General features: G+C 48.1%; 1 protein-coding gene across 4 annotated transcripts in view; it reads left to right on the forward strand.

The window, feature by feature from the left end:
- Positions 1-26,305, forward strand: part of Kcnip1 (potassium voltage-gated channel interacting protein 1) — a 357,022-nt gene that overhangs the window by 134,667 nt on the left and 196,050 nt on the right. Inside the window, exon 1 of one of the 4 annotated variants that reach the window (XM_060363871.1) lies at positions 16,456-16,983. The exons of 1 other annotated variant lie outside the window; for it this stretch is intronic. In XM_060363871.1, the coding sequence (XP_060219854.1) occupies positions 16,923-16,983 (61 nt within the window). In that variant the 5' untranslated portion in view covers positions 16,456-16,922. Of the gene's footprint in view, positions 1-16,455; positions 16,984-26,305 lie in introns of those variants that run through there. 2 more of the 4 variants (XM_060363873.1, XM_021651591.2) reach the window with 2 other exon arrangements.

A 26,305-nucleotide genomic window follows, 5' to 3' on the forward strand; every position in this document is an offset into this window, starting at 1 on the left:
AGAAAAAGCATTTGGTAGAGGGTGTGAAAAAGTGTGCTGAGCATGGGTTGGGGGTGAGAGAAGTTCCATGTGGACAGGCAAAGCCTTTAAGAACCCACTGAGGATTTCCCATGCTTCTCTGTGGATAGTGTGTGGAGGAGCCAAGCCAGCATGGCTGTGGCAAGGCCTATGTTCACAGTGGCTTAGCAAGTGAGTATCACTAGCAATAAAGAGGAGACCTGGTCTGCTCCCCCGAGCCTGGAGGGCACTGGTAGGGCAGACGGAAGACTGATATCAAGGCTCTACCACCGTGACAGAGCAGCCTGGAGGTTCAGAAGCACAAGAAGGGGGTGAGGCAGCTCCATCCATCACCTCAGCAGTGCCCCTGACAGAGGAGAATGCCTGCCAGAAACAGCAGAAATGCCCTGGGGAAAAGAGAAAGCCAGGATCATGTGTCTAAGAGCTGGAAAGCAATGACTCTGTCTGGTAGCTGCCAAGGTCTGGTCATGGTATGGTAGGGCTAATGGCTGCTATAAGGACAAAGGCCCCAAGCTGATAGATTTTCTTCTCTCCATCTTGCCCTACCCTGCTCTTTATATCCTTCTTCTTGACCCCACATAGCATCCTATCCAAGAGTATTTCTGAGCAAACCACTACACAAAACAATTCATTATCTGGGACAGAGATTTTCAGATCTAGCACTGTGCTTGCTTCTGAAATGATCCTAAGCACACCTCTCTTGTGAATTATTTGGGAGGCAAAAAGGCTCAAACAGGGAAGAAGGGACCTTCAAAACTGCTGAGACCTAGACCCCAAAGCCATTCCTAGCATCTAGCCCAGGAAATCAGTTTTTTTCACTGGGATCTACCAAAAACATGGGAAGTCCAGGGTCTTCGCTCTTCCTGTGCCACAACAGTGCCAGAGGTCCTGAGATGCAGCATTCAGGAAGCATGGACCACTTACACAGGGGAGGACTTTCAGGCTTTAAGAACCCTTTGCTCATTCCTACAGAGTTCACTTACCCCCCGCCACACACACACACACACACACACACACACACACACACACACACACACACTGGTAGAGAGTGTGAAGGGAAACAGTATTCCTTACCATGACTGTTTGAGACAGGTGACAGGCCGTTCTGCATGACTGTGGTTGAGCTGTTGAGCCTCTCAGTGTACACTATTTAGCTGCAAAGTGAAGACTTCCAAACAAACTCCCAATGGAATTATTAGTGTAAACTCCCAATTGGAAGGTATTTGTCTAAAGGCCTCTTAGGGCATCCAAAGTCAGGCAGGCCATGGCCTTGGCCAAGAGGATGTGCTCAGACCCTAATCTGACTTCTCTTCTGAGCATTCTCCTTCTGTAAAGGCTAAAAGGAGTCTCTAACCAAGCTGCTCAGGGATCCTTTTGTTCACACAAAGACATACATACATCTTAACTGATGTTGGTTATCCAAATCCACAGGGAGACACCGTACAGGACTATATACATAGCCAAGTCAGAACCAGCAATATTGGTGAGCACTGAGCACTGAGCACTGAGCCAGGAATGTGGTTGGTGCCAATGGCAGGTCCTGGTATGAGTATTTAACCATAGTATGCAAAGTGCCACTACTCATCAGCATTACCTTTGAGTCTGTGATCCTCTGAGAATAAAAATACTATTTAGAAAACTCCCTAGGGCTACTCATCGCTCCAAGAATGAGATCCCAACCCTGCCAAAGGACCTCAGATTCTGCCCTCTGCTCCCTCTGTCTCCTCTTGGTATTGCAACCCAGCCTCATTACCCTTCTTTCTGCACCTGCCCACTTTTTCACACTGCCTGGGTCGCTGCATCTCCCATGCCCCACCAAGTTCATGCACCCCAAATATTATACTTAAAGAAAATTCTTATCTTCTTCAGAATGTAGGCCCCTGGGCTGCAGGAAGCAGGAAAAATATCAGAGCTGGTCGTGGGTGTATGCCCATGCCTTCAGCAAAAACAGGTATGTGCAGGTGTGCAGTTTGAGAGCAATCAATAGTGAGCGAGTGAATTAATGAATATGTTGTAGCCATAGATTTTTCACCAAACCTACTTAGTTTAGGGTTTAAACACCTTTACCTCCCTTCCAACCTCCCACTTCCCCCCTACCTTGGATAGATTAGCAGGGAAAAGGGCTGTAAACCTCGTTTATCTAGTGTCTGCTGGTTAGGTTTGATGGGTCTTTGGGGATTACCAAACTCAGTTGTCAGGATACTAGAAGTCCAGGCCAAAGGCCAACACCAAGCAGAAACACAAATCAGGACTGCAAGTCAGTGAAAGTCACGAGACTCAGTTGGATTGCCCCGAGAAGTTCTCTGGGACATTTTTGTCTGTGAAGTCAAAGACCCCAAAAGCCATGTTTCACTGTGTGTGGGCTTCCATACGTCTTCTCTCCTCAGAGTCCACTCATGAATGTTCTCAGCTGGCCAAAGTCACATCCCTCGTATGAGAGAGCTTACAGCAAAACATCACATGACAAAACTGAAACTTCCATTTCAGTACAGGGCACAATAAAAAATGACTTTCCAACAGAAAGAAGTCAAGAGTAAGTTGTGTGGTGCAAATCTTCAGCCAGGATTTATACTGCTGGTTACATGTGGAAACCTTCCTCATCAATAATGGCCTCTGAGTTCTGTCATGATCTACATCTCCAACCTTGAAGTGCCCTTTGTGTGCTGACTCTAGGGAAACACTTCCCTAGGCAATTGCGAACCACTACTGCAGGCAATCCTGCTCATGATATAATATCAGCCATTTAGATTCTAGTTTAAATTCCATATTAATGCCAACTTTCTCGATAATAAAGTCAGTCAAGGGAAAGAAGGAACATTTGGGGGCAGAAGCCTTTTCATGTACTCATGATGTTGTACCTCACAGGAAGCAAAGAGTACATTTGGTCCAGTTCTAGATAGAAACTCATGGAAGTGAAAGTATCTCCATACTCAAGATCATAGAGTCCTAAGCCCTCTTTCTGCTGATTCCAGAGCACCTGTGAATGGAGAAGTCCAGGGTGGACATACCAAGTCCTTTTTAGCACAGTTGCTCCATGGGAGACCTTGTTTTCCAGGGAGGAAAAAATAAACTCTTTCTTTTTGAAGCTGCTTTGGCCCAGGCATTTTATCTTCTCAGTAGGAAAAGTAACTAATACAGAAAGCAGTGCAGGGAAGTGAGGCTGCTGCTGTGATAAACCTGAGCATGTAGCTCTTGCAAAATATTTTCTGGCTGAAATGTGGAAATGTTTGGTAGTTTAGGCTAGTATGATGGAAGCAGAGCTCAGTGAGCCATTCTGTTGAGATCCTGGAAAATACAGAAATGCCGAGAGAAACTTGGAAAATGGAGTCCTGGATCATGAGGTCTTTGAAAAGAGTGAGGGCTCTATTGGGAGGTGGATCAAGAATCATTTATATGAGGTTTTTGGTAAATATATAGAATATATTTATATTATATATATATATGCTTCGTTCTGTGCATGTTCTGAGAACTTGCATGAGGTTGAATTTAAAGATAATGGACTAATTAATTTGTCTGAGGGAAGAAATTTCAAGATAGGGAAACATTCAGGCTGTGGTATGGTTTCTGCTTACTGCACTTATCCAAGTCTATAGTGACAATAGCATAAGGTTTGGCACATTTAAGATGTACAATTTGTTGAGGATAAAAGCTTGTGCAACTTAAAAATTATAACCATGAGAGCTGCAAAAGGGGGAGGGGGACTATCCTGCCCCATCTCAAGACAGTAAGAGTGTGTGGGGGACAGGAGGGAGTAAGATCCTATCCACCAAAGGCTCTAACTTTTTCCCCGTGAGTAGGGTGATTTTATTTTTACTCTAATCTTATACATTAAAATAAGAAGGTAAACAAAGACAGTATGCAAAGGCTCTAACTTTTAAATATGCAAATTTATTTGAAAGGAGAGAGTTTGAACAGAGCATTCAGCTGAAGGAGTTCTCTGCTCCTTGAAAGCAAATGCTTAGGGAAGTGTTTTCCTCAAATCATCACACAAAGCTACTAAGCTGTGCTTCATTGGGATCAGACCCCATCACCCTTCTCTCTGTACCAATCCCTATTCTTCACACTCCTGGGAACTTGGCAGAACTTGGCAGCATCACCCATATGGTTCTGGCGTTGCCATAAAAGATGCAAGATTATGAGGAGGATCACAGAGAGTTAGCTTCAGGGGTACAGAGATTGTCTGAGGACAGGCAATGTATGGCACAGAGTCTCTACAAGGAGGGAGTCCCTCCAAGGTAACAATGTGAAGTTGTGAGAGTGATGTGATGGGCACCCCAAGATGCTGGAGATGCCAGAACTGTGCAACATCTACTGGCATAAGCTATGGGCATGCAGCAAAGCTTAGCCATAAACAAAACTGCATATGCTATAAGCCACAGAGCTGGAGGCAGGGGCTATATCTAAGGTGTTCGGGGCCCAGTTGGTTTCATCAGGAGTCCCAGATGCTGGATGGATATAGAGTTGGAAAATTTGGTCTTTTGCCAGCTGGGTTTTGGTGTTGCTTTGGCCTAAGCATTCCTTAATCTTCCGTTTTGGAATGAAGATGTTTACTCTGTGACATTGTACGGTTGAACTATGTAACTTGGTTTTGATTATACAGGTGCTCATGGTTAAGAGATGACTTGCATCTTAGAAGAGATTCTCCATTTACACTTTTTAACTGTGTTGAAACTGTTAAATACTATAGGTGGTTTTGAAGTTGGGCTGAAATGCATGTTTGCATTATGAGATGGGCAAGAACCCATGGGGACAAAGGATGAGACATTATAATTTTAAAGTGATTTGTTTGAATATTAAGTTGACAAGGGGGTAGACTTAGACTTACAGTGTTTTATATTAATATCAACTCGACAGGGCCTAGAATCACCTAGGAAAGAAAACTATGAGCGTGCTTATGAGGGATTTTCCTGCTTAGGTAAACTGAGGTAAGATGATTCATCCTAAATGTAGGAAGTGACATTTCATAGGCTGGATCCTGGCCTGAATAAAAATGAACTAAGTGATGGCATTCATCTCCCTCTGCTTCCCGACTGCACATGTGATGTGACCAGCTGCCTCAAGCTCCTACCGTCACAATGGGCTGGTACTAACAGCCCAGATAAAACCTTCCACATCTGAAGGAATGGGCGGGCATGGGAGCGTTAGCAGGCCTTCTGGTGTTGGTCTCCTTGGTTTGCCTGTGGTATATATGCAAGATTAGAGTCTCACAACAGTGTGATGCAGCCATGATCATTCAGGCCTTTACAGCCATTGAAGCAGGACATTCTCCCCAAGCATGGTTGGATACCATAAAAAGCTAAAATGATACACTCAGGATGTGAGGCTAAGCACTGCACTCAGGGTCAGCCACTTTCGACCCAGAGAAGAGCATGTCTGATTGCATGCGGGTTGATGCCCCAGGTCCCGCCTCTGAGAAAAAGGTATCGGACGGGTCTGATGTTCTTTGGGTGGATGACACCTAAATGAACATCGGTACAAAGTCCCAATTTATTTCTAATATCAGAGATCAGACCTCTACTCTTGCCTGATGTGTCTAAAACAAAAAGGGGGAACTGTAGAGAGCTGCGGAATGCTATGCCTTAAAGATGGAGCTGGTTTCCGCCTTCCACCTTCCTGATGGTGAGTGCTCTCTGTCACGAACAACTCCACATTTGGCTAAGGCCGAGGATCTGGCTTGCTTCCATGTATGTGGACCTATCTGCATTGCCCACGTGGCACGCCTGGGTTGGCTACCCAGAGGCTATTTAAGCTGTGGGCTGGCTTTCCCCAGGGTCCGAGGATTGTTCAAGGTTCCTGAATAAACTGCATTGAAAAAAAACAAAAAACAAAACAAAACAAAACAAAAACCTTCCACTCTTCAGTTGCTTTTGTTGGGTTATTTTACAACATAAAAAAAAAAGTCAGTGTGCCACCACAGGCCCAGAGCACAATAAACCTTTTGTCTTCACATGCTGATTTTTTCAGGTATTGTTATGACAGAAAGCTGACTAATATAGTTTTATATGGTAGCTGGGAAGGTTCCATCCCCAGAGCTTTGGGACGATCCAGCTGCTTCTGGCTGACTCAGCCCCTCATTTCAATCATGGATCACAGGCTTTATTAAGCCACCCATGATGTTTGTATCTGCTTTCTCCAGCTCTAGGTTTGGGAAATCCATAAATGGGGTTTGTGATGCTCTGTTGCCTGGCTCAGCAGGCTTTTTTCTATGAGTTTGAAATAGGCTGATGCCTATGGTACTGGGGAAAGGGGAGGTCCATAAGTGAAATCATCTGCTGACAGTAGCCTTCGGTTGGCAAATTCTTACTGTCTTATAAGGCTCAACTCAAACATCTCTTTGGAACAGCCTTTGCTGTCCAATTTGCCCTCTTGTTTTTATTTCTTAAATTAAGTCATATGTCCCTTCTCTAAGCTGATGTGGCTTCTGATATTGACCTATCTCTGTCTTCAAATGGTCTCCTCAGGACTGTAAACTTCCTGAGGGCAAAACTTGTGTCTACATTACCTTTCTCTGCATTGTTGGTGCCATTCCAGGACAAGGGAGTTCTAGCAGGACCCCAAAAATGACCCCAAGTTGACTAGATTTCTGGAAGAGGAAGTGGCTAGGAGGTCTTACATCAGAGATGATAGATACTCCAGAAACTGCAAGTGCGGGAAGCTCTTTCATAGGGCTCTGGTCTCAGATCTTTAACCTTCCTTAGCCTCTCCTCACTCAGTATCATTGATTCTTTTTTTATAATTTTTATTTTTTTATATTAATCACAGGTTATTTACTTTGTATCCCAGCAGTAGCCCCCTTCCTCATTCCCTCCCAATCCCACTCTTCCTCCCTCATCTCCTCCCTGCCCCTTTCCAAGTCCACTGATAGGGGAGGTCCTCATCCCCTTCCATCTGACCCTAGCTTATCAGGTATCTTCAGGACTGGCTGCAATGTCCTCCTCTGTGGCCTAGCAACAAAGACCTCAACATAAAACCAGATACACTAAATCGGTTAGAAGAAAAAGTAGGGAAGAGCCTAGAACTCATTGGCACAGGAGACAACTTCTTGAACAGAACACCAACAGCACAGGCTCTAAGAGCAACAATCAATAAATGGAACCTCATGAAACTGAAAAGCTTCTGTAAAACAAAGGGCACTGTCCTCAGAACAAAATTACAGCCTACAGACTGGGAAAGGATCTTCACTGACTCTTTAAGAACTATATCTCTTCTACTTTGCACACCAGGCTGAGGCTCACCTGCCTAGAATACCCCTGAGCTGTGGGAACAAAGAGTAATGCACCACAAAACCTCCAGTCCCCAAGTGAGCCCAGGACTATCAGTTAGCAACACCAGAATGAACTTGACACACTCAGATGTTGTGGGTCAGCTCAGTGTAAAATGAGGCAACAGAAACCAGAAGGAGCCCAATGAGCAACCATTGCCAAGGCTGTGGAAACAAGGAAGTGAGACTTTGCATAAAACACAGAAAGGGGAGAAGCAACCTGGACTCCCATGCCCTCTACCCTCGCCCTCAGCTCCTAGGGGAAAGGGTGGTCTTCTCAGGAACATAGGCAGCAATTGTTCCAGGATTGCCACTACTGCTGGAGCTGCTGCCTCCTCCTTCCACGCACCCTGCCCTTGGATGTGCTGGCCTACGTACCATGGGTTTTGTGCTGCCGTTCAAGACTAATGTGTCCCCAGCCATTCTTCTGTAATGCAGGGTAGCCATTCTGAAGTATGGAGGGACAAGGGAATGCCTTTGTCACTCCACTTCTTCATGACGCTGCACTCACTACCCTCTTTCCCTCTAGCTCCTTGTTCCCCTCTGGCTTCCCATCTGAGTGGAGAACTCAGGCCTTGAAGGCAGACAGAGCTGAGCTCAGAGACTTACTCTATAGATCATGTCAGGTTTGTGTCTGGGGCAAATTTCGTCATCAACCTGTACCTCAGTTTGCTAATCTCTAAAATGGAGAAGAGAACATTATCTGCCACGGGGACTCTGCCGGAATCTCTTTACCCACAGCTTACTCGGCTGGGCCAGCGATGTTGCTCTGCCTATTTCACAAATGGCTGAGCTTTAATTTCCGTTCCAACTTTCCATTTCTCTCAGCGATAGAGAAAAATCAGTTAGTTCATGAGACCCAGTCGCCAGCACTGCCTGGATACTTGGGGTGGCCTTACATGGCACAGCATGTATTCAGCTATGCAGGCCCAGACATTCGCTTCTCGTGCTGACTCCGCTCACGGTGCCATTGGGTCACAGCTGGGGCGTCTCAGCTTAGTCCAGACATTTGCTGGCTCCCTGTGACTCCTGAGCAGGCCAATCTCTGCCTCAGGGGCATGATTTCTCTCCTTGGCAGCTTCACCCAGAAGGGACAGATCGGGACTTCTCTGGCTTCATGTAGGCATGAGGCCAGCATCTGTGCAGTTTTCCTACACAGAAAGGGCTGGAGCTGAGAGATCTCTCTAGCCATATCCAGCCTTTGGAGTTCTTCTCTCAGCTTCCACATCCTACTGGAGGCCGTGCTTCCCATGTGCTAAGCCAATACCAACCCCCAAGCTTCCCCTGAGACTGTCAAGGATGAAATCTCCCTCTGCTGCTCTCTTACTAACCGCTAATAGAGAGAGCGTTCCAGCGCTTTTTATCTAATGCTAAACCTCCGTGAGTCAAAAACCAAGAAAGTGACCCACCATTTCTACATCATGACGACACAGGCAGTGGAAAGCCACAGGTCTCAAATGTGAGGCTGAGAATGCGGTCACAGGAAACAACAAATTCCGCGAACATCTCCCAGCTTTACGCTGCCTTGTTTCCGCAGACCTTGTCCCTGAGTCAGCCCTCAGCACAGCGGTGGCAGGAGTCCATCTATCCCTCCGCTGGGGCTGCTCTACTCCCAGACAGCTGGGTGCACTGGGAACTGGAGCATGCTGACAGGTTCAGCACTGCGGTGTGGCACTGGGGGCATTCATCCGCTCATAGCTGGCATTATTACTAACCATCAGGTCCTCCGGCTGCCTTTCCCTCCCCCCTCCCTGATCTCTTTCTCCCGGGTCTTCATTTGTAGAATCTGTGGAAGGAAAACAGATCCTGCACACATGCTCTAGCAGGCTGTGAACATGGATGCTGCACCCCTTCTCCAGAGGACCAAAGGTGCCCTGAGAGTTGTATCTGTCACTCACATGGGTCCAGGACCCTCACTTGGCTTCTATCATTCAGCTCTGAGAAAAGGTACTGTATCTTCCAGTTCCTGGTATGCTTCTGCCTCTCCAGAGGGAAAAAAAAAGCCAGTTTCCAAAATGGCAGGGGATGGGGGCTGTGGGCTCCAAAAGCACAGAGACTGAACTGTAGGCCAGCTCTGTCACCTACTTTCTGTATGACATTGGAGAGGCTAGCACCCTCTCGGCGCCTTAGGTGCCTCATATACTAAATGAGAGCTAATGAAAGTGCTGGCCACATGGGGCTATTGAAATGATCAAGTGAGGCTAGGCATGTGACTGGAACATGGCAAGAACTCCAAGGAGGAGGGCTGCCCTCGTTAACATAATGATTACATAACCAGAGAAGAATGATGCCAGGGAATGAACACACTTGCCCAAGGAGATGAGAGGGAGCCACAGTCTGCACATTCGTGAGAAAGACAAGAAGTTCGGAGTGAATTTCACAGTGAAGGTCTGTCACGAAGCACAGTACCAAGGACAGGCAAGGGATGAGGACACACGGCCTCACCTTTGCCCCACACCTGCTCAGAACCTCACCCCTGATGCTCCAACGCCTCTGACTCTCAGCCTTTGCGGGTGCTTCCTCTACCGTCACTCTCACCTCCCTAAGCTGTCCTAGACCTCTGACTTTTGTGGTCTCAACTTGTACTTATCCTAGGATTTTGAGTGGGGTTGGCCAGAGGCCAGAATCAGGCTTGGAATCCTGGATGGCATACTCACACAGAGAGAGGATTCTGACAGTCCCCAGGTGATGGTTGGGATGTGACAGTTCTTTGTCAGATTTTCATCCCCTGAGACTGTGAGCAGCACAGTAAGCACAGGCCTGTCAGCCCCAAGGCAGGCTCGGCTGTGACAAGCAAAAGGGGCTCACTCAGCACTGTCACTCGGTGTGACTGGTGACTACACGAAGGTCAACGTCACAATGACCTTGAGCCTTGTAGCCCTCCAAACCTTCCACAGAGACCCTTACACGCTGCCCTCAGCTAACTCTGGGTATCACCATGCCTATGTTATAGATGTGCAAACTGTCACGCAGCTCAGAGGTAAGCAGGTCATGCCCTCCCTTCTTCCTTCCTCCGTGGGTGGAGTTTTTTAACCAAATGTATACAAACGTGCTCTGTGTGTGCTCATGTGTACACGGTTGCTCTAGGGGGAAAGGTTGACAGTGCCTCCTGACACTTTCCTGTTTGAACAGATCTGAATCCACCCATCTTCCCTTAGCCATCCAGGGAGAGCCACTCGATCAGGTCCATGAAGCCTCCCCTGGGCACCAAGCCTCTGGGCTCCAGGAATTCCCCTTCCCCCGCAGAATCTGGGTAACTCAGCACTCTGCTGCCAGCATCTCAGCTGCGTGGGTGGCTGCACTCTGTCTGAACTCACCCGGCCCCAGTGGAGGCTGTGCCGGAGCTGGAGCGTGAAGGGGGATCCCTCGGGGGCAGTGCAGCCATCAGGACACGTGTCAGAGCCTGTGCATTAGGGTGTCCCCAAACCCCTCCTCCCTTCCTTCCCCTGCGGCTCCCACGAGTCCTCCTCCCAAGAGAACGTGATCAGCTTTGACAGGTGAGGCCATGCTTGATGCAGTGACACAGCCTGAGAGGATGTTCCTTCTGTGCCCGAGACCTGTTCAATGAGCACTTCTCTTCCCTGGGGAGACAGAGGAAATGTAAACAAAGGGGACCAGCAGGGGAAACTGAGGCACTGAGTGATGTTTTGTAAGTCACATTTGCTATCCAGCTCCGGAGAGCTCCTCCAGGCACTTTAATAATCATAGTCACTTGCAGCTTTACCCTGTTCCGGCCATTGATGTTGCCATCATTGGGGGCGGGAAGGTGGAGGCTCTCAAAGGTCATACGGCAAGCCTGGAACTCACAACGTGACTTGAAGGTGGCATTCACGTCCCTGGCCTGTGACACTCTACTGAGCCTGTGCCATCGGTCTGCACAGCTCTGTCCTGTGAGGATCCCCCAAGCACCTGCCACCCAAACTCTCCAGCAGGAAATGAGATTGTGAGGGGTTGATCTACTGGGTGGAATAGTCTGCAGCCACATACTAGCAGCTCCCCGAGCTCAGGACTTCTTGCTTTTTCTTACTCGTGTGATCAGGATAGAGTCTGACAGACAAATGATGCTTAGCAAACATGCGCAGAGTCAATGAACGAATAACTAAATGAGCCCCAAGTAAATGGCAACATGCCTGCCATGTGCTTTGGGGAGAGGACCGACATCCTTTCTCGTTTCGGTCTTTGCCAAGTTCTCATGCCAAGTCCTGAAGGGGCTACATTCATGTGTCAGACAAGAAAGTGGACACACACATTTTGTAAAAAGGACTTGACCTTGGGGAGCTAAGTGATAAAGCCATCTTTCCATCCTGACTGGTGTCAGGTTGGATGTGTGTGGAGGTGTGCCTGAGGAGGACCAGACTTAGCTTCCTGGGTGAGGGGTGAGGGGAGTTGTATACGAAGCGGGAGCTTTGGCCTTTGCTTTCTAAAACTTCCAGTCTATTTGAGGAGGCCTGACTTACGCATGCAGAACATTTGGGAAATGGCACATGGAGCAGAGAGCGTAGCTCTGAACTGTACATGGTCAGGTGCCAGCCACGCTCTCTGCTTTCACTACCAGTCTTTTAATACCAGATGGGGACCCTGGGAATAGAATTCTCGGATGATGAGCAAAGATGGAAGCCACAGGGAAGGCTGAGGCGTACTCAGTTTCATACCCATTAATGCAGCACCATGCTGCAGAAACAGCAGCAGAAACGAAAGGTGTCCACCCTTGATCCCACGCTCATCTATGTATTAGGCACCTACTAAGGGCTTTGCAAGAAGTATCTCACCAACCTCACAGCAGCAGGGTGAGGGAAGTATCCGTGTAATGTGCAAGATGAAAGGAGGGCTCAGAAAAAAAATACTCATTATGCCCAGTTTCACACCGCAAGGGGTGGGGTGGGGTGGGGGGGACCTGAATTCAGTTCTACCAGCTTCCGAACTCCAGACATTCCTTTACTTCTGTTTATGGTCCGAGAAATTGCCATCGACCTGATGGAAGGGAAGAAGTGAGGTGGAGGGAAGAATGAAGAATGAGGGAAGGAAAAGAGAAAGGAACAAAGAAAGGTAAGGTGGACAAGGGAGGAATGAAGTAAGAGAGGAAAGAAAGGGAAGAGAGCAGGAGAACAGATAGAGGAGAAAGGGAGAACAGGCTTTATGTTAAGTATGATCAGACAAGCACTCGCACGCTTTCTTTCCCAGGATCCCCACAGACCTCTGACCACCTTAAAAGGAGTACTATTTAGAAGCTCATGTCTGAGGGCAAGCCTTGCTTCCTGAGCATTCTGAGGGTGTAGTCTGAACATGCTCAAGGTGACTCAGGCAATGAGGACCTGTCTGTCCCATGAAGTTGCAGACATGGGAAGTCCACAGTGAAGAGCTGAAGTGTGGTGAAATTGCTGTCCTTGATCACAAATGGCCTATGCACACCCATCTGTGAGCATGTTGAGGACATGGAATGGGCATGGTATTGTTTCCTTAAAAGAGAGAGAGTCTATAAAACCAGAGTTCTACCCTTCTGCCCTCATTTATTTAACCTTGAGACTCCAAATGCAGCCAGGCTAGGGATTACGGCTTTAAGGTAACAAATATGGGGCACACAAAACTTTAGTTCATACTAGGATAGATGAGAGAGGAGCCAAGGGCTGGACACGGGGCACAAACAAGCAAGCTCAGCTGCAGAGTAGAGGGATGTGCAGTGTGGAAGCTCAGGTAGGAGCAGGTAGGGTGAGTCTCATGGTAGGTAGTCAGCACTTCCTGTTAGAAATTACAGGACAAATAACTCCTGCAGCCAGGGTGACTGAAGGCGTGCTTCTTAGGAAGTCCCTTAAGAAGCTCCCTCTCCGCATGATCTGCTGTTGTTGTACAAGTTCCCAAGAGACAGGACAGGGGTTCCTCCCTTCTCTCTTCTTCATCCTGTTCTTCTCCATGTATTCCTCAGCCTTCTCCCTCGTGATGACTGCTCTTCTGTTGCACAGTGTGTGTGGTATGTGCTGCTTTATCTGCAGATAATAGCTACCCCTTCGAGTAATATAGAGAATAAATGGGCTATTGTGAGGTGTAACTATTTGGTTGAGGGCAGATATGACAACAACAGTTGTTGAATGAGTGAGTGAGAGAGAGAGAGTGAGTGAGTGAATCTGCACTTGAGAAGAGCGTGCTTCTTAAATAATCAAGAATAATCTATCAGTCATCGATTTTTATTAATTAAGTGACCACTGAGTGCGGTAGTTTGAATGAGAGCAGCCCCTATAAGGGGCCATTAGTTGGTTCCTTGTCGGTGGGACTGTAAAGTTTAGGAGGTGTGGCCTTGTTGGAGGTGTGTCACTGGGGATGGGCTTTGAGGTTTCAAAAGTCAGATTAGCTGTCTCTGCGCATAAGAATTTGTGCATAAGAATGTAAGAGCTTAGCTACTGCTCCAATACCATACCTGCCTACGTGCCTACCCGCTTGCCTACCTGAAAGGCATGGACTCCCCCTCTGAAACTGTAAGCAATTCCCCAGTAAACTCTTTCTTCTAATAGTTGCCTTGGTCATGGTATCTCTTCACAGTGATAGAGAAGTAACTAAGACCCTGGGAGGAGAAGGCACCCTTTTCCTTCCTCTCTCCTTTCCACAGATTGACTCCACTTACGTCGGACCAGCAGCTGAACAGATAGGGTAATATTAAAGCAGTGTGTAGGGAAAGCCAGACAGGAAAAAAAAAAAAAAAAGAAGATGGGATCAAAGGTTGTAAGGTTGGAAAAGAAGCCTCAAGTGCCATGGAAACGCCAAAGGCTGGGGGCCAGGAGAGGCTCTTGGTGGAGATGGCAATGAGAACTAGATCAAAGATGGGCAGTGGGTTGCCAGCTAGAGAAGGGGATGAGGGATAGGGTAGGCAGAGGCTATGCAAAGGCCCTGAAGCAGAGCCATAGAGGGCGCTTTGCTGGGAATAGGGAGAGCCTGTGTGGCTAGATTCCGCAAAGCACAACCAATACACAGAGAGAACGATGGAACAAGCCAGGCTACTTCATATTGCATGAATATTCATACTGTATGTACTTCATATTGTATGTACAAAAGGCTCAGCCGCTGGCACTTCATGTTGGTGACTTCATGCTATTCTCACGGCTCAGAGGCAAAGGAATGCAACACCTCTAGAGGAATTTACCCATGCCTGTAAAGCAGAGAGGTTCTTCTGTAGGCTGCTTCATCGGAGGGCTGTAGCTAGGAAATGAGAGTGGCACCCTGGCCACCTTCCAAATATTGCCCTGCTTATGAGCACTGAGATCATGTGACTAACAGAGCCAGGAGGAGCAGTTTGGTAGGGCATCCCTGAGAAAGCAGCAAAGACCCCTGAGGCAGTACTATGTTCTCCTCAACAAGGAGCCCTCCTCTGTTCCCTGAGTCACACTAGTGATCTTCTAGGAACCCCGACTTTAGTCCTTCCTCCACCTCCTATGTCCATCATCACCCAGCATTCCAGGGGAAGAGACTCAGGCGAGCCGGAAACATTTGTTAGAGAGCTGAGCTTTGCATTGGCTCCTTTCAGCCCAGAGGCCTCCTAGTGCCCTCATCTGCCAACAAGAATGACCCTGGGAGATTATGACAGAGACATGAATAATGAACTCTAACTCCAACTTCTGGCTCCACAACTTCATACAAGTCCCTCATTCTAGACAAGCCTCAGTTTCTCTCCAGGGAAATGGCAGCCCTGAACCAACTAGTCTATGGGGCTTTTGTGGGTATCACACTGGTGACGTGGTTTCACAGCAGTGGACAATGCAAACGAAGGAGCATACAGTACTGAGCGCACCTTCCCAGCTGCGCGTATAGGATGCATGTCGAGATCTGAACAATTGTTAAGTGCTGCCGAGGTGAAGTATCCTATTCCGAGTCCCTGAGCCAAGTTACAGGCCATGTGTGGCCCTGAAGGGCAACTAATGGGTGGGATGAAGAGAGATAGCTCCTCACTGGTCCTATATGCCGGGAGTTAGAGTGCACTCCTGTTTGTGCAAGTTCATGTGTCTAAGAGCCAATGGTCTTTTTGCACCATGTACACATATGAGGGTCCTGGCTGAGGTTTTACAGATGCTCCCCCATGTGTGTGTTGTGGGTTTGGAGTCTGTGTGCAGCATCATGTCTGTGTGGGCTTGAGGGACCTGTGCCCATATGTTCATGGTAGTATATATATGTGTGTGTATTTATGAAGCCATATGTCGAGGGATGCTGTGAGCTCCAAACACAGCGTGTGTCTGTGTGATGCAAAGGACATGATTGGACCGAGGTCTGGGAGCGGTACGGGTCAGGAATTGTCAGTGCAAACGCACATGGAATTAATTCTCTGTGCAGACAGGCGAGACAGGCGGTGGGGCTAGAGAAAAGGGAATGCCTGAGCTTCTAGGGACACTCCTGTCACCAGCTGCCACCAGGAGATGAGGCCACAGGTCCCCAGGCATTGCCTTATCATTGGAAAGCTGAAATGGAGCTTGAGGATCCTTGTCACCTGAGGTGGGAGGGCACACGGAAGGGAGACTGCTTTCTAAATTCAAGGGTTACCCGGCTGGGGTACTAACTCAAGAACTACCCCACAGATGACTGTTCTGCAAGTGAGAGAACAGAGGGGGTTAGGGAGAGGAGAGGGCGAGGGACAGCAAGGGCCTAAGGAGGACCCCCCGCACCTACTTCCCTCTCCCCACTTCCTGTCACTAGAAATGAGTCTTGGTCCTGGGGGATTTTGCAGGTCTCCAACACCTCCTACAGAGTTCAGGGGACCCCTTCTTCATGATGACAACCCTCTCTGGGTGGGGCACACTTTCCCCCACCTCAGGAAGGCAGGCAGTGGTTAAATGTGATTTTTCTCTGAAGTCAAATGAAATCTTAACACTCTCCATCATGTACACACACACACACACACACACACACACACACACACATTCACGTTCATCCTGGGGGCCACCTGCTGCCCACTTCCCACGCTGCATCCACCAGCCAGGTGCCCAAGAGGGCATCCCCGTGTCCCACACAGCCGGGGGAAGTGCAGTGCAGACAGCCCCCCCCCCAGCCCCTCCTCGGTTCTCAAGGGTGCTTCCGCCCCCCCAGCCCCCTCCCCACCCGGTGCGTAGCCCGACTCCGCTCCGCGCCAGTCCTCCGCGCCGTTCATTCATGATTGGTACTCGGCCCCCTGAGACCCAGCCCGAGCGCGGGGCGGAGCGGCCGGGCCGCTGCAGGGGCGGGCGGAGCGCGGCTCCCGCACCGCACGCGGCGCGGGCTCGGCAGCCTCGGCCGGGCGGGCGCGCCGGCCCCGTGTCCAGCATCAGGCAGGCTTCGGGGCTCGGGGTTTGGCCCTCGCTGAGGCCAGTGGCCCGACTAGGTGTCCGCCAGGGGGGGCCGCCCGCGAAGGCTCCCGCGAGCCGCTGGCCCTGGGAGTCAGTTCATGTGCCCGGCTGAAGACGGCAGCAGCCACAAGCTCCAGGCGCCCCGGCCCCACGCTCTCTGAATACCAAGCTGCAGGCAAGCTGCCCGGGGCTTTTTTTTTCTTTCTTTCTTTCTTTCTTTTTTGCTTTCTTGCTTTTTTTTTCTCTCTCCTCCCATTCAGAGTGGACAATCCACACCGATTTGTTTTCAGGGGAGGGGAGAGGAGACAGGGCCTGGGGTCCCAAGTCGCACACAAGTCTTCGCTGCCATGGGGGCTGTCATGGGCACCTTCTCGTCCCTGCAGACTAAACAAAGGCGACCCTCTAAAGGTAAGCTCTCTGCCCTCTCTTTGCTAGCCCTAACAGCTCTGGGGGTATTGGGTGTTGTGTTGGGGTGAAATGTCTATCTCCCATAGTTCTAAATTCACTGTCCATGAAGGTTCTGAACAGCCTCTTCTATCCAAGGGAGTAAGATCCTCGTGGGAGGGTTGGTGTGAGAGCCCAGGGGCAGCAGCCCGAGTGGGAGCTGGGCTCCAGCAGAGGTGTGTGTATCCTTCTCTTCTAGGGAGCAAGACCAGGCAGATTCACAGGTGGGGAAAACCGCCTTCTCTGGGCTGGGCGGAAATGTTGGGAGGCTCTTCCCGCTCCCATGAGGGCTGACGTTGGTGCAACCTCAAGCATCCAGCAAGGGTGCTTACACTCGTGCATACCTCCCTGGGAATGGCCATGCCTTACCAGGTGTTGACCTGGGAGCCTAACCATGAGGGAGACAGTGATTTGGCTGTCCACCCTTAAAGCAGAGCTCTGCAAGCCAAAAGGAATCAGCTACGTCCAGGTGGCAGAACCCCCAGGCGCAGGTCCTGCGACTCGGGAGTCTGTAGAAAAGAGCACACAACACAGCTGTTCTGCTAAGGTCTGAGAAGTTCAGGGGGACCGGGAGAACTGTAAAGAGGTTGCTGGGGTGCAAAGCTCACATATCCTGGGATCCCCCGGTCAAGAGCCTGCTCCACAGCTGCCTTTCTCCAGCTGCGGCATGCCCGTCACCATTGGGACAGTTGTCAGATGTTGGGTGACCTTGTTGGGCCAAGGCACACAATGCAGGCCTCTTTTTCAACAGGCAGAAAGTTGCTTATAGAAATGAAGAGATTGGAAACAATCAGGAGGTGAGATAATGACAAGCTTGATTTGCTTAATGCTCAAACGCCATTGCAGATAGTAGAAGGTTTCTAAATAGTTTCACACTTAAATGTCCAAGTTCTGATATTTCACATATTCTGACTACAGGTGGGGAGGGACAGTACACACCTTAATGCTGGCTGGTGATCAGAGCTGTGTTAGGGTGATAGAGGGCCCTAGTACATAGAAATACCCAGAAAGAAAGGGTCAGGCTCCTGGGCCAGTCCTCAGAGAGAAGCTGGCTGAGGACCACAGAAAGACATCTGCAGGTGCAAGGCCCAGGTGATGAGGCCGGGCTTGCACAGCAGAGGAGAAGCGGAAGGGGCTTCTGCCTGTTTGCTCAGTTCTGTGCCCTGCAGGGAAGGCACTGGTCCCTTCCAGCAGCCTAGAGAAAGGCACATCTGCAAAACATGTCCCAGGGTCTTGGTGCTCTGAGTTCTTCCTCTCCTGGATCCCAAGGTGCTCCTTAACTGGGACTGTATACAGCTCCCCCATCCTTCATCTTAACAACATGAGGTCCCACTGGCCACAGAAGAGACCCTAGTGCACAATTAGCTGGGGCTTCTTAAAAATTACCTACAATGTCTGTATCTCCTTGAGAGGCATCACAGAGAGGTCAATGTCTCCATAATCCAGTGGAGTGTAAGGGAGAATTTCAGCCCTATCACTTCAATCTTGGACCTCTGGCAAACGTCACTTCCTCTAAGTCTCAGTTTTCAGATCCAGCAAATGGATGAGAATGCCGCCTTTCACGAGAAGCGGGGAGAACGTGGAGGGAGGGAGTACCTCATCTCATATACTCTAAGACCGAAAGGATGGATGAGTGGTGGCCGTGGCGATGCATAGAGCTGTAGGGTTCAGATCTCACCATCTATCATTCCAGTCTCTTACTGCCAAATCCAGATCACCTGGGGACAGTTCCTGCAGGATTCCAGAGACCACAGCTCTCTCCTTCTCTCTCCTTGGAACTTAAGAAAAATGAGAGTGAATCAACGCACACTGTGGCTGGCCCAGTGTTTTATCTGCATATTCTTATTTGATCTTTATAAGGGTGTCTAGGTTCACGGGTGGGTCCCCAAGCTAACTCCTTCTACTCAGAGCAGTAGAGGTTAGCCTGAACTGTCCACAAGTGCAACGAAATACTTCTCTAACCCAGTAGTCCAGCCTCACTCTCTTGTCCATCACAGTGCAAATCAGTACAAGATCCTCCTAAGGGGAGAAGCTTAGGATTAGGGGAGCTTAGGGACACTGACAGGGCTCTACTGGGAGGCTCACAATCAGGCATCCTATCCTGCTCTGGTCACTTTCTCCCTTACTGTTTGATCTCTGTAAAGAGGAAGCATTTTACTGGACATTTTTTTTCAGGTTCCATTTGGCATTTGGTCCTTGGATTCTAAAGCTTTTTTTTTTTTTTTTTTTTTTTTTGTGCTGCTGAAGGGACCACTGCTCTGATCTTTGAGATGTCAGGCTCAAATCTAATTAGATGCAGTCAGAAGAGGATGGTGGGGATTTTCAACAGAAGAATCTGTCCCCCTGCTGGGTTCAAATCCAGGCTCCACCATGCACTTAGCTGTATGACTAAGCCTTATTTTCTTCCACTGTGAATCAGGGACAGTAGTAGTTATCATCTTAAAATAGCTATATGCGTTTCAGAGATGATGGAAGGCAAGTGCTTTGCACAGACCCTGGATGTAATCAGTGGTCAGCAACTTTTAGGTCCTGTTCAGTGTATGGCTGCACTGCTTAGGCCATCTGAATGCCCAGAATAAGGGTATCCTGCAAGCAGGTGATACTGTTGAGAGTCATACAGCTTATTTCTGGAACGCTTTTCAAGCCCTGTACAGATAAGCAGCACCAAAACCCAGGCACTGGGATGCTGAGCCTTTGCTGCTGCCTACTAACCCTCTGCACTGTGGCTGATCCTAGAAACATCACAGCTGACTCAGCTACAGCTCCAAGTGCTTAGAAACAAAACTCAGAAATACATGCACATCTATAAAAACAGGACAGCAATTCCGTGTGCTTAGAGCTGGGAAAAGAAGTCAACCAGCCCAACCTCAAGCCCAGGGAACACTCCCTGAAGGCAGTGGAAATCTAAAGTAATTTAAAAGCCTTGCCACACAACAAAAGCATAGAGTTCACTTTCTGTCATCTGTTTGGAATCTTGGTGTGTCTTTAATTGAAAATGGGAAAAACCTTGCCTGCGGGTTACAGGCGCTGTCCTCAGTCCTAGGTAGAAGTTTTTTGGTTTTTGGGTTTTTTTTTTTTAGACTGTTTCATGTGTGCTTTTTCTTCCAAAGACTCTGCTCTTAGGCTTGAATATGTGAGTGAGGATGGGTATGGTGTGAAGGCTAAGCAAAGAAGGAGCATGCAGGTACAGCTGCAGGCTTCATAGGACTCAGGAGACTTCAGGAAAATGCTAGACCAGCTCCTTATTACAGAGACTTGCCTATACGCAAACAGCCCCGTGTCGCTTAGGTGGCTGAGTTCCCACTTCTTGACAAGCAAGTGCAAGATTCAGAACTTTGAGGGGCTGAGCTTTAGACCTCCGTGGTGCCCACTGATTCACTAAGATATCCCATGGATATCAGATGAATTTTATCAGGTAACATGGCAAAATAGAATCAAACATGAGACTAATCTTGTGGGTTAAAAATTGGAGATACCATTGGAAAATTGTGGGGGCTTCGAATTCCTGATGAGCCTGGCCTTGAAGTTGATGGATAGGGTGTTATGTTAATCCTAGAGAGCCTTGGGAGGCACTGATGGGCAGAGAGTCTTGAGGAAGTGATGGTCCCAAATCACACCAACCTAGGCCCAGAGACCGTTGGCAAATTACTTTGCCTTAGAAATACCCTTTTCATCACCTGTGAAATGGGAGTACCAACCAATAGACATGTGTGATCATAGGCTTTTCCCCTCTCAGCATCTCTGTTCAGCATTTAAGCTCTGTAAGCCAATCCCTATCTCACCTACTAATTCAAATTCTACCCACATTCCAAGAACTTGCTCAGCTGTTTCTATATTCAAGAAGTCTTCTTCAAGCTCCAGAGAGAAGTGACTTCTCCCATCTGAATTTGTAACATTTTTTAAGGTGTACACCCTCCTGACTCACAAATCATGCTTGGAATCAGTCAATGGAAGTATTAACCCTCACCGTGACTGTTTCATAGTCATGAATGTGTCTGAGTCATTCTTCACAGTCCCTGGCTTGGTTCTTTGCACCTAGTAGGTACTCAGCAAAAGGTTTTCAATAGAACCTATAAACAGTGAGATGGTTGGTCTCTCATCATGATTCGTAAGAATTGCAGCCCCCACAGGAAAAGTTAGCTTACCCACTGGAATTTTCAGTTACTAGCTCCTCTGCCTGAATGAGTTCTGTTATTTGGTCTGTTGGTTTTGAATTGGCTTTGTCTGTGAGGTGTACTGAATCTGTTTACCATTTAGAAGGAGGTGCCAAGAACAGTGTTTCTACTCCCCGACTCTCGAAATTCACTGGATTTGTGGTAAAGAGACATGCTGATTGAAGTCAGAGGTGCTTTCAGTCTGGCTCCAGGAACAGGACCAAGATTAAGATCCCTTTGTCTACCGAGAAGGGCTCCGCTCAGGAAATGTGTGAGGGAGGGAGTGCATTCCCTCGTAGATGAGTGAGTGATGGATGATTGCACAAATAAGAGCATCGATAAACGAGAACAATGAATGAAGAAGTAAGTGAATAATCAAATGAATGGCAGAGGATGATTGAATGAGTGAGTGTGTGATTAAATGACTGAATCCATAAATGAATGAATGAATGAATGAATGAATGATGAAGTCCTGGAAAAACTATCTTTTTATGAAGAACAGTAATGGTTCTGCTGCATGGTTCCTCCTGGACCTAAGCATTTGTCTCAGCTCATGGCTGCTGCTAATGATGCAAGACCACAGAAGAGTGATTTAAAGGAAAAAAAAAAGGCTTATTTTGGTCTGTAGCTCTAGAGGTCAGTGGCGGAAGTAGCCCATGTGGTGACGTCTTGCTGGCAGATTCCTGAAGCACATAGGGCATCCCAGGGCGAGAGGTACCCCTGGGGTTTTCTTTCTTCTTTAAAGCCCCCAGCACTCAGTGATGGAGCTCTACTCTGAAGACCTTATTGAATCCTAATCACTAACCTCCCAAAGGCTCTAAACTTGATAGTTCAATTTTCCACCCTCTTAATACTTCATGATAGAAATTAAGCTCTAAAATGAGCTTCGGAAGGGACAAACCTCCGTAACAACACCCACTGGAAAACGTGGAGGAATCCAAAACACAGGAAACTTTAGTGCAGAGAGTTAAAAACTTATGGGAAGTACCTTCTAGAGCACAGTTTAGAAGGTCCTGCGATGTTTTGGCTACCAATAGGTATGTAGTGTCTGTAGGGAAAGTGAAGAGAGGGTGGCATAACTCTTGGCTTCACACTTGCGGGAAGAAAGGCAGCAATTGATCACCTCTTATTTTCCCGGTCTACCGCTACCTGGCCTACATGTCCACCCATTCATTTGTTGACTTGATTAATCCCATCTTTACACTCTAATGTTGTTCTCTGCTGTCCTTTCTGCCGAAGATCAACTCTAGCTCTTGTGCCTCCTTCCACCTCTATCCCCCGGCCCCCAATAACCTGGTGAACTCCTACATATTCTGCAAGGGCCCACCCAACATCCTACCACATTTCTGCAGGCAGAGCACTTCTCCCTCCTCCGTGGTCTCCTATGTCTGCTGATGCCACACACATCCACCCATAAACTTAGATCCGTACACACCGAGGCAAGTGTTACGGCTTTACATGATTGTCCCTCTGCCTGGATCTCGGGGGCTGATTCTTATTCCAAAACCCCAGGCAAGCCTGACACCTGGTCTAGACTTGATGGATGCCGGCTGTGTGGAGGAAAGAATGGATGGGCCAGCGTGTGTGGTGTGATGACTAAGGAGCACAGGAGCACTTCTGTGCAGAGGAGACATCCAAGATCCGAGTCTGCGCTTGGGGGGGGGAAGCCTGCAACATTCCGCATAATGGCCCTGGAGCCAGCGCTCCCATTCATCAGGCCAGGAAGGAACAGAATTAGAAAGGAAAGAGAGGGAGAAAGAGAGACCAAGGGTCCTGGGGCTCTCAGAGAAACTAGTTTCAGCTCTTCAGCTCCCTCCAGGTGCTATTTTAAATAGGTCACCTTCTAGAAGTAGCTGTAGTCAGGTGGGATATTGCTCTTTTCCCATGTGCTAGCCATGATGAGAATACTTAGATTTATTCTTACTTTTCCAGGCCATATTAAAAGCCTGCCCTGAAGCAAGAATGAGACCTCATTAAAATCAGCGCACTGAGAGAAAGGTGAATGATGGTCAGGACCACTGGATCAAGGTTACAGAGGCTTAACTCCTGTGTCTCTTTGTTTGTAGGGTTGCTCTATCCCTTTCAGCTGTGATCTTTTATTCTGAGACCCAGAGACCCAGAGCCATCATAGCCACAGTCACTGGCATTCTGAGCCATTTCATAGTTATTCCCATCTATGGGAAATTGTCAAGTTCAGTTGGTAACAGAAATTCCCAACCATGAGGTATGAAAACAGATGAGCTTCCAGGGCCAATGCTAATATCAGTACTACCTAAAACTGACCAAGCCGCTACAAAATGCCAGGGACCTTCTTCTTCCTACTCCTGGATTGCTTTCCTTCAATACTGCAAGACAAGACGCTGTGCTAGTTCCCATTTTGCATCTGGGAAAACTGAGGCTCTAAGAAGGGAAATGGTTTTCTGGGACCCTAAGTCCAGAAGACAGCAGAGCCTTGTTCAGATCAATGGCAGAGTCCAAGTTTTGAAGCCTCATACCAGCCTCCTCCCTCCTGGCCTCCTAGCAGGAGCCTGGGGGACTAGGGGACAGTCAAAATGGCCATGTGGATATAGAAAGTAGTATTCAAGGAGAGACTGAAGCTTTTCATTAGCCATCCTGAGCAGTGAGCTGCCTGCCGGCTCCAAGGAAAACACTCTTAGCCTGTTTAAAACCACCTCTGGATCTGCTTCCATTTCATCTTGGCGCCGTGAAAGCTGGAGTTTGAAATGATTGGGGGCAGAAGGCCAATTAGAAAATTCATTAATAGGATTAAACCTCTCTCCTCTAATCATTTATGTGAACTAGATTTTGCTCCCTTTGTTACAGCTATCATGGCTGTCAGGGAAGGATCGAGCAACAGACTTAAGCATCTTCAAGTCTGTTAGAAGCTCAGACCTCTGGTGGTAGGCAGCCAACTCAGGGTTTCACATGGTCTGGACAGGCAGGAGGGCTCAAACAGTTCATGAGTGGTTATCCACGCAAAGCAGCCAGATGCTATACATTTGCAGATACACGGTATCCTCAGCTCAAGTCTGATCGTGTGTGAGTGTGTGTGTGTGTGTGTGTGTGTGTGTGTGTGTGTCTGTGTGGCACACTCGCTGTGAACACATCCTCATAGTTAAACACACCTAATTCTCTGCAACGTGCTAGCCTCACGACCTTGGGCAGGTCACATTGTCTATAAGCCTTCGTCGCCACATAATCTAGAAAACTGGGCCACTGATAGTAATTTCCTCCAGTATTGTTCTGAGAATTAAGGGCAGTGATATGTTCAAGGTGTGGTCAGCACACAGAAAGAATGCAGTCAAAGTAAGCCATTACTCTCCAGGACCAGCAACTTCATCCTAGCTGGGAGCTTGTTAGGAATGCAGAATCTCGGGCCCCGACTCAGCCCTAGAAAATCCTAAGCTGTGTGTTGACTAGAGTCCCAGATGCCCGCTGAGCTTGGAGATGCAGTCAAGCAAAACAGTATTGTAGAAAGATATAGGTTACATGACCCAAGGTGATGCATCAAGCTGGAAGGGGCCCTCTGGCCCGAGCCTCTCATTATGGATAATAAAGATGAAAAAGGAAAATGGTCACATGGCTTTAATTTCAGCCTGCCTGACTACTCCAGGTCTGCTTGTCTTCATATGAATTCTTTCATTCCAGAGTCCCAAGATTAGCTTCTCTGCAATTGAGATTTTCTTTCACTTTAATACAAGCAGAAAGGCGAGACTATGCGTATCCATTAATTTTTAGAACTTCATTTATGTGATATGTGTGTGCCTGTGTGAGTTTATGTGTTCCGTGTGCATGGATGAGGCTGGAGAGACCAGAGGAGGGTGGTAGAACCTCTGGAACTGGAGTTACAGTGGGTCATAACCCAACATGTGGCTTTGGGGAACTGAACCTGTCAGCCCAGCCAATCAAGAGACTGAACCCCGATTCTACTAGCCATCCCTTAGCTTTGTCTCCATGTTCTCTGCTTCCTGAAGCTGTGATGAGGAGAGATTCTGGGCCTCCACCTTGCTTCTAAAGACAGAGATTGCAATGGAGCTTTGTAGCTTGCAACCAGAGACTCTGCAACACAGGCTCAGAGGATACCCAGAACCTCCAAGCAGGCTGGCAGCCTGGATGTATGTGAAAAGCTCTCACGTTGGGATATGGAGCCAGAAAACGTAATAGAATTGAGTGGAGTCTGAGCAGATAAAGAAATGCCCTGAAGCATGAAAGTCAAGTTCCCTTTGTAGGGCCCTGAACAGCTGTTCCATGGGGGTAGGTGCCATAACCTCATTCCGCATTCTGCTGGCTATTACTGTCATACTGTTATTCTTCACAGAGTAGGAAACAAGGGTCTTGGGGGAAGGGGTCCTGATTGGTTGTTGATTAGACAGTGAGTCACCGTGCACGAGGTCTGATACCAAGGCAACACCTTCTGGCCTCTGATCCCTAGGGAGAGGCTAACAGTTGCTGTCAGTTTTTTGTGCTGGGACCTAAAAATGGCAGCCACCAGCCTCTTCTTGGCCCATCAACTCCTCACCATGCTGAACCACCATGCATGGTTCTAAGAGAGACCATGCAGTTTCAGGCTCCCAGGGGAGGCCAGGGCACTTGGCTTCATGCACACAAGTTTCCATTTTTCTTCCATTTCTAGAAGTTAGACTCACAGGACTCTCCAAGAAGGTCATGTCTCATGCTCAACAGGCATTTCTTAGAACGGTTTCAAGGGGCTCCTTGTCTTCCTTCTCTCCTTACATGATAAGAACTGGGCTGGATTAGAACGCCAAGCCCCATGAGACCCCCATCTCATCTCTTTCCTCCCCACTAATGGCTATTTAGACAATTCAGGATAAAAACAGTCAAAAGTCTGAGACTATTTTAATTTTTTCCCAGGTTGACTACACTGGTAACAAATTTTGTATACAATGTGTTGTCAAAACACATTTATTCAATGTCTGGTTGCCTGTGTTGTAGGAACATCTTGAATGTGACTTCTGATATCTCAGTATTGGAATTGGAACAGACAATAAGAAGAAAGGTGCTTTGGAGGCCTACTGTATGCCAGAGGCTGTGAAAAGTGTCAGCAAAATAACACAACAACAACAACAAAAGAAAACTGATAGTTAAATAGTCCTTGCAGTAGAAACCAGAGG

This window comes from Meriones unguiculatus, chromosome 11 (genome assembly GCF_030254825.1).
Source record: "Meriones unguiculatus strain TT.TT164.6M chromosome 11, Bangor_MerUng_6.1, whole genome shotgun sequence".
NCBI classification, from domain to species: Eukaryota; Metazoa; Chordata; class Mammalia; order Rodentia; family Muridae; genus Meriones; species Meriones unguiculatus.